Source organism: Pteropus alecto, unplaced genomic scaffold (genome assembly GCF_000325575.1).
Source record: "Pteropus alecto unplaced genomic scaffold, ASM32557v1 scaffold86, whole genome shotgun sequence".
Classification (NCBI taxonomy): domain Eukaryota; kingdom Metazoa; phylum Chordata; class Mammalia; order Chiroptera; family Pteropodidae; genus Pteropus; species Pteropus alecto.
In genome coordinates this window covers 6,922,267-6,930,437 of record NW_006442109.1, presented here as the reverse complement: position 1 = coordinate 6,930,437, position 8,171 = coordinate 6,922,267, and the positions used below count along the sequence as shown (strand labels likewise).

The following is an 8,171-nucleotide window of genomic DNA, read 5'->3' as shown; positions in this document are numbered from 1 at the left end:
AGAGTGTGGGAAAGTGGGGACGAGGAGGCCAGACTCTGGCCCTGGCCATGGCCACAAACTTTCTCAACAACTCCTTTTCCTTATCTAAAATAAGGAAATTTACCTGGATGATCTCTAAAGTATATGTTAGTATCTTAATGTAGGTGCCTGTGCTGAACTAGAAAGCAATGTTGGATTTCACCTTGGTTGAACCTAAGAGAATTGTGTTTTATAGACTGCTGAAGAGAAACTGATCTTTTCCTCTTCTGTAATTTTCCTATCAGTGTTCTGTGGCTGTAGAGATGAGAGCAGGGTCTCAACTGGGTCCTGGATATCAGCATCACGCACAACCCAAGTGAGTTGGGGCCTGTGTCTGTTTTCTCTCCTCTAATATTTCCACCACCATCATTTCTCCCTACCATCCCTTCTTTTAAGAGAATATATAGGTTCTTGTTTACCCTTTAGACTACTGGCCCTACTGGCAGACTACAGTAGGCAGCAGCAGTGCTGATAACTTCGGAAAGCTTGATAAGAGCAATTAGAGCTGCAAGAACAGGAGATCATGGAAGACTGGCTCGCTCTTTTTCATATTTTGCCAATGCTAAAAGCTTACAGAAGCCAAACTGAGATCATCTATAAGGAGGGGAGGCTAAAGGCTCTTCTTGTAATGCATTCTTTCCTAACTTGCCTCTTGGTCTTCTTACTGCACTTAAATGTTCACTAAAGTAAAACAATGATGGAATTTATGGTTGGGAAAGGAAATCATACATTTCGCTCTTCTATTAAACACATACCCAAGAATCTGGCCCATTCTTTTTCTATATTAGTAAAACTTCTTTTAAAATATCTACCTCTGTAAATCTATATGTCCATATTTAACGTGTATTCCTTAGACCATTTAGAAAATCATTATAACAGGATAAAGATGGGAAGTCCTATTTTTTTAATTTAGTACTAGATAAGCATATTTTATAAGTTATTTACTTTTTCAGAAGGACTTGAATTTTTTCCATGATAAACCACAAATTCTCTTAAAGCCTTCCTAGAGAGTAAATTGAATGTGTTATTGATTGCGAAATTCAACACTAAATGTTGGTTTTCACGTTTTAGGCGCAAGAAGCCATGAACTGACAGTCTAATTAATGAAAGAACATTTTGTGTCAGTAATTTCTTCAAGACCATGCCAGAAGGAGTCTTCTGAGTCATCTTGTAGAAGTCCAACTTTGACTATCACAGACCTCAGATACATCATACACTGGCCTAGATCAGAGATTTCTGTCTGGTTCCAAAGACATCTAGGATTCAACAAACTTTTTATATCCCTTGCCATATTTAATATTAATAGAGAAAGACCCCCCTTTTCTCATTGCTGCATGAACTTTTTAATAATGCTATTTTTGTATATTTGTATACTTATAAACTAATTCATGCAAGTGTTTGTCTTGGGTGATTAAGGAAGAATATATCTAGATCACGCTTTATTTTTTATTGTGACTTTTCCAGCTCTTGTCTGAATATTAAGGTTTTATAAACAAAACAAATGCTGCTATTGATTAGCTGCAAGAATGCACTTTAGACATATTTGACAATTCAAACTTTCAAAATAAAGATGTCAATGACTGGCCAATACTAAAACCATTTTAAGAAGTCGTTTTGAATTTTGTATGTATATATTCACTTTCTGACACTTAGATATACCAAAAGAATTGAAATAAAAAGCACTAAGAAATACAAAGTTTGTGAGAGTCATAATACATATTCTCAGCACCTAGCATTGTGCTTTGCATTTAGCTGGCACTCATTTGTGGGATGAATTAAAAGAAAGCACTAAAAGTTTCCCTCACATTGGGGCTACTTGGTTTAGCACAGAGAGGAATGGCTTTAAAAGTGGGTATTTCCCCTGTCAAAATCAGGAATCTTACTCCAACCCACATGTATAACCTGCTGGAATATCATGGCCCATGGACAATCCTTAATACACAGTGTTTGACCTGGAATCTTCCCTTTTTTTACTTAATTCAATTGACTTAAGAGCATTCATAAATTTCGAAGAATGAAAATTTTAATTCTTGATATACCTAAGTTAAATCCATATACAAAAAGTAGAATGATGTTTGCATGGCAGCATGAATCCATTTTTTTTCTCTCCCCTTTTACTTACAATTAATTGGTTGTTCATAACTGAACAAAAATGTCTCTGCACATTACACTAGAACATCTAAGAGATTTTTACTTTCAAATGCTTCAGAAAGTAGGTAGATAGGACCTCAGAGGGGACTTTCTGATCCAAGGGAGCCAGTGAGCCGGCCCCACCCCACTTTTAGTGATGGGGTTGCGGGGGTGGGGGGTACCGGAACTGGAGAGAGCAAAACAGGCTGGACACACAAGGGAGATAGAAAATTTGTAGAGGTCCGGCCAAGCTGATGGAAGAACCAGGTACACCAACAGATGGGATAGAGAGAGGCCAATTTGGAGGCGAGGAGAAAGTCATTTTCATCCAATCACTGGGTGCCTTATTGCAATTGAAGTTGAAGTGGAAAGTTCCCCTTCATTCCTAACACATCTTTTATACTTGGGGGAGTTGGGGGGGGGCGGGTGGAGGCAAAACTTACTCATAATCCCCGTCCCTCTCCGCACACACAAAGGGCACTTAAAGATTCTAGATTCCAAATCCAGGCTCTACCGCGCAGTCATCCTGGACTAGTTACCAGGTCTACATCTTAATTTTGCCATCTATAAAATGGAGATAATGGTACTTATGCTGGGAGAACTAAAACTTTACAGCGTATGGCTCAGTACCTGGGACATAGGCGCTTAAATGCTACTGCTGTAATGTTGCAAGTTTCTCATTTCCTCTTACATTCACTTATTTTACCTGAGACGCTGTGCTAAGCACGGGGCCTCCAAGCAGTCACATTGCCTGCTTGGGGTTAAGGGGGTGGAGCTGGGATGTTATTAAATGATCGTCTAAATAACGTTACACGAGCTACAGTACCTAGGGTGACGTCTATATACCTAGGTAACTTCTTCCTTAAAAAGGCTTTACCGTTTACGCGCCCTGAACTTCACCCAAATCAATAGAATCAACACTTACAGGTGGCTGGCTACTAATTTAACAAATGAGCGAGACGCGCTTTGTGCGCAAGCGCCTCCACGGGTCGTTCTGCTCCGCCTCTTCCGCCAGGCGCAGGCGTGGATTGGCCCGCGTGGCCGGTATAAGAAGCGGCGCGCAGGCGCATCTGCCCCTTTCCTCAGCTGCCGGTAAGGTGCTCTGTCCTTCCGAGGAAGCTAAGGCCGCGTTGGGGTGAGGCCCTCACTTCATCCGGCGACTAGCACCGCGCCCGGCAGCGCTTGTCCAGCACCGCCTGCACCATGGCCTCCGTCTCAGAGCTCGCCTGCATCTATTCGGCCCTCATCCTGCACGACGATGAGGTGACGGTCACGGTGAGTGTGGGCCTGGCGGGCGGCGGCTTGCGGACGGCAGATTCCCCGCCCTCCCAGTCAGTCAGGCCCTTCCGGCCGTAGACAGGGCCATCAACACCCCCACAGTGGCTTCTGGCAGGGAGACCATCATCAGGTGGGCTCACGTGCAGGTTGGCCTGGGGTCTGGGCCACGTGCCTGCCGGGGAGGGGCTGGAGTACATTTGCGGCTGCGCGCTGTGGTTTTGAAAGCCTTTAGAGAAAATTGCGTGGCGCGTGGGCAACTTAATACGCACATAATATGTATTCCAGAACACTATTATCTTTTTGATGTAATTTCCTTGACTTTCTTTGGCCCACTTAGGCCCTATGGGGCCAGGCTGCATGGTGTGGAGGAGAGCACATGAGCTCTGCTCCACCTCCCAGCCTTGACTCTTAACTTAAAATAGCTGTATGACTTGGGCAAGTTCCAGCCTCTGAAATGGCAGAGAACTCACCACCTTGTAAGGTGCCTGGCACACAGGAGCAGAAGTATTTTTTGCTCATGACAGTGGAAAAAGAGTTAAGAAATGATCATCTTAAATACACAAAATACAGATAAAATATTTGAACTGGATAAACACGGTTTTGTACACGTTTTGAGTGATTTACTTTCAATTTGCAGTATTTTGGAGACATTTAGAAAGCTACATTTTGATCTGATTTATTGGTATTTTGTTTGTTTTAGGAGGATAAAATCAATGCCCTCATTAAAGCAGCGGGTGTAAATGTTGAACCTTTCTGGCCAGGTTTGTTTGCAAAGGTAAGGTAATGGTGGCAAGGTAATTTGGGAAGACCTACTAATTTACTAAGGTGGTAATAATCGACATCCAAAAGCGCCATAAGGCCTGATATTCCACTGGACCAACTCTTAAGTGATATAGTTCCTCACATTTCTATCTCTAGGTGCTAATGAAGGTTTCAGTTTGTCTTGGCTTTGTATCTTTCCTTTCTTGATCTCAGACTCTGATTTCTCTTTTTGTTCTCAAACCATGGTAAAAGTATTATAACCAGGTCATTACTTCTAAAAAAGTGTCACTCAGGAGATAACTCTCATATTACCCAAGCAAATCTTTAAGTATGATAGTGTGCTTTAATGGAAATTGGGTGTGGTGGCCTCTTATTGACCACTTACTGAGTTGGGACATAAAAGACAAGGCTTCCTACCCAAGGAACTTAATCTATGGCAAGTGGAGCCCATATAGGCTCTTAACTATTCACCTTGCATCCTGCAAACGCTTTGAAAGATTGAAAACCTTGTACTTATATCTTTAGTAAATGATCTTGGAAAAAGTACTAGAATTACTTAGCCGAGAAAATTGAATTCGCAAAAGGAGACCTGGAACTGTGGAAAGAATCCTGGTTTAAGTGCTTAAGGAAATGAGTTTAACAAGCCAGCATTTGGGGACAAGTTTTCTCATCTATAAAAGGAATATATTTAGTTGTACCCTACTACTTAAATACAGCAATGCAAGTATGAGATTTAAAATGAGTTTTTTGTGATGTTTACATTTAATATAGCTCTGGGGGTTGCCTTAATTTAAGTTTTTGGAATCTAAGTAGCACACTGTCACTGGCAGACTCCAGCAAAGAATGAAAGAAGAGAAATATATAGTGATAGGAATTGATCACTACGTTAAAAAGGGTACTTTTTTCCTGAGTGAGTTCTATAACAAAAGGACAACTGAGCATTTGCCTATTTATGCCTTTGTGTTGCAGGCTCTGGCCAATGTCAACATTGGAAGCCTCATCTGCAATGTAGGGGCTGGTGGACCTGCTCCAGCAGCTGGTGCTGCACCAGCAGGAGGTCCTGCCCCTTCCACTGCTGCTGCCCCAGGTAGGAAACTGTATTGGAGGGAGGAGTGAAGATTTAAAAGCTGATGGAATTCCTAAAACCACAGGCAGCTTGATGAGGGGAGTCCTAGGGTATTCTGACCGTGTGAGTTGGAGGGCCTGGAGCTCTTTGGAGTTCAAAATACTGACAGGTGTGTAACTTTTTTTCTTTTTAAGCTGAGGAGAAGAAAGTGGAAGCAAAGAAAGAAGAATCTGAGGAGTCCGATGATGACATGGGCTTTGGTCTTTTTGACTAAGCTTCTTTTGTAATATGTTCAATAAAAAGCTGAACTCTGCTGCTGTTGGTCTTGCTGAGTGTCTGGGGGTGTGCTATGTAGAGGTGGTCTCACTTGTGTAATTCTGGCTTTCAACGTTTTATACTATGACACAAGCTGGGGTCTTTTTCCTCTGCCACCATCTCATGATGGGAAATATTACACAAGCTGGACATTATTGCAGCATTGAGAACTGCATATTAACTGTTGCATCCTTGGTTTAGTTCAATAATACTGAAGGAATAAGGAAAATTCAGGTTAAGTCCCAGTTACAGAAAGTGGACAAAACCAGAATTCCAACTCCTTTGAAAAAGGAACAAATGGTATGAAGTGGAAACTGGATCATTTAAAAATGCCAAGGCACTGTAGAACTTGGATTTATAAAATGTGATTATTGTATGTTCAGAGCACCTGTGATGTGCAGGGCACTTAGGACATCTTGTCCTATCTCCATTTAATGAGGCATGAGATTCAGGAGTTGATGAAAAGCAGGACTTTCTAGCTCTACTCCATTGTACAGGATCATTTGTAAGTTACTACAACTGCTTAGGGTATATGGCTGGTGTATCTTGAAAAAATGAACATAGAACCCAGAAAGTCCACTTCAAGGTATTACCCAAGAGAAACGTGGACATCGAGATGGCTTGGAATGTAAAGCAGCATTTAAAAATAGCAAAAATCTCAGGTTTATCAACCAGAAAATGTCCTAAGCAGTGAAAAACTACAGATAAGTTCAGTAATTACAGAACATTACCCTTTTCATAAGGCTTTAAAATAAGATGTATCAAGCAAACATAAAAAAGAATAGTGAACTAAGGACCTTGAAAAGGGGGAGGGTACACTGAGGAAAAGCATATACATGTTTTACTGTCCAAATTTTGGAGTTTTCTCGTATTAGAAAAGGGCCATTGTGAAGCAAAAAATGTGTCCTGAAATTGACCCACGTGTTAAGTGCCTACCTTTCCTTTACTTCCTCATCCATCAGCTAACTTGAGGGCCAGCACTGCTAATCTCAAGTGTGTCGTGTCATTGTGCACAGCAGTCCCATGGTCAAGACCCCATGAGGTTACCATGCCTGAGGTTACAAACCATTAAGTGAGTGGAAGGGTTAAAATCAGCCTTTGCTTCCAAAGTTTGTTCTCTTAGCAGCATCTTTTCCTGTGCTTCTGCTCCTTCCCTCCCCCCTGCATCAGTTTCCTCATCAGTATGGTAGTACCTGCCTCAGAGTTAACAACAGGAATACCTTACATGAGAGAATACTGACACTTTGTTGAGGAAATAGTCTGGGTAAAAAAATTAGAAAGGAAAACAGCATCCAAGACAGCTGAAAATTAAGTGGCAAATTGGGATATTATCAATTGTATTATTCAACAATACAATTGCAGATGTCCATTACAGCAAGATAAGCTTAATATGTCCTACCTCAGTTTACTTTTTCCCCGCCCTAGGAAACCCACCTCGGGCTATAGTAAATCTCTGCTCTACGTTCCCCCATGCTACTTAAAGTAGAAGTGTAATTATGTGTTTGTGACAGATCAATATCTTTTCACATGGTAAATTCGGGAATCAGGGCTGTCTGTTTTGCTCACCTGTATCACTAGTGCTTATCACAATGCCTGGCTCATTGTTGGCGTTCAATAAGACTTCAACTTCTCCTTTATGCGTGAAGAAATCGGAGCCCCGACAGGAGGAGAAACTTGCTCAGCAGCAATTAGCGGAGCCAGAGCTGGAATCCACGTCCCTGGACTAGCAAATGCTCTTTCCACTGTAGTACGCCGAACAGCGGCAGATAATCTGTCCTGCCCCCACCACAAGCCTCATTCATTCAATTCATATTTAGTACGCACCTTCCAGGTTGTCAGGTACAGATGTGGGTGTTCAGGTCCTGTGGTGGGAACCAAGGGACCCAGACGAGGGTGGAAGGCCAAGACACTGGTACAAGTTTCGGCCTTACTCACTTTTTAATCCTAAACCCGCAGGACCCGGCTCCACAGACGTAACGCGAGGGTGTCGGGAGATTCCCTCGGGTGATGCCCGAGTCAGGCCTTACTGATGAACCGGGAATTCTCATCAGGTGGGATAGTAGAACCGAGGCAGGGCGTCCCTGAGCCCACATACTTCTTTCTGGACACGGTGATGTGTCACCTCCTCGGTCACGTCCACAAAGCCTAGGATAAAAGATGCATAAAAGTTCGGAGACTGAGGCCAGGTGGCCGGATGAAGCACTCTCAGCTCACGTCGGCCTTTCATTTACAAAGAACCAAGCTTCTGAACTGGCACAGGTGCAGGAGAGTCGTGCTCCTGCGCTCAGTTCTAACCCACCGCTGGCCAATCAACGTCCGCGTTGAGAAAAGGGGGCGGGATCATAGGCGGGGCTAGAACCCGAGTATGGCCGAGAGAAGCCGAACTTCTCAATTGCACTGAGGCCTATTGACCACCGGAGGTGCTCGAGGAGCGCTGGTGGTGGTTTGCGCATGCCCATTAGCAGTAGTCCGGGTAGTAATAATAGCTTTTCAAATCTGGTTTAGTGGCCGCATCGCGGTTTCGAGTGCTGGTTAGTGGATTAAGCAGACTAATCTCTTGTGAAACCTCTATGTCAGGAGATTCCAGCTTTTGTTAACCAGC

General features: G+C 42.9%; 2 protein-coding genes across 9 annotated transcripts in view; both read left to right on the top strand.

Moving 5' to 3' along the window:
* The window catches only part of KIF23 (kinesin family member 23), a 26,468-nt gene extending 24,851 nt beyond the window's left edge, over positions 1 to 1,617 (top strand). For all 8 annotated transcript variants that reach the window (XM_025038897.1, XM_025038894.1, XM_006920211.3 and 5 more), the window contains 2 exons: positions 264 to 334; positions 1,090 to 1,617. In XM_025038897.1, the coding sequence (XP_024894665.1) occupies positions 264 to 334; positions 1,090 to 1,105 (87 nt within the window). In that variant the 3' untranslated portion in view covers positions 1,106 to 1,617. The remainder of the gene's footprint in view (positions 1 to 263; positions 335 to 1,089) is intronic.
* Positions 1,618 to 3,203: 1,586 nt separating this feature from the next.
* RPLP1 (ribosomal protein lateral stalk subunit P1) lies at positions 3,204 to 5,567 on the top strand. Its single transcript, XM_006920210.3, has 4 exons — positions 3,204 to 3,423; positions 4,127 to 4,201; positions 5,158 to 5,275; positions 5,449 to 5,567. Exons 1-4 carry the CDS (start codon positions 3,352 to 3,354, stop codon positions 5,526 to 5,528), a joined length of 345 nt encoding a protein of 114 aa, XP_006920272.1. The 5' UTR covers positions 3,204 to 3,351; the 3' UTR covers positions 5,529 to 5,567.
* The last annotated feature ends 2,604 nt before the right edge of the window (positions 5,568 to 8,171 follow it).

Excerpts from the sequence above, each read along its gene's own strand:
- RPLP1 (XM_006920210.3), top strand. The coding sequence starts at position 3,352 with ATGGCCTCCGTCTCAGAGCTCGCCTGCATCTATTCGGCCCTCATCCTG. Across the intron at positions 3,424-4,126 it reads ACGATGAGGTGACGGTCACG|GAGGATAAAATCAATGCCCT; the intron begins GTGAGTGTGGGC and ends TGTTTGTTTTAG. Across the intron at positions 5,276-5,448 it reads TTCCACTGCTGCTGCCCCAG|CTGAGGAGAAGAAAGTGGAA; the intron begins GTAGGAAACTGT and ends TTTCTTTTTAAG.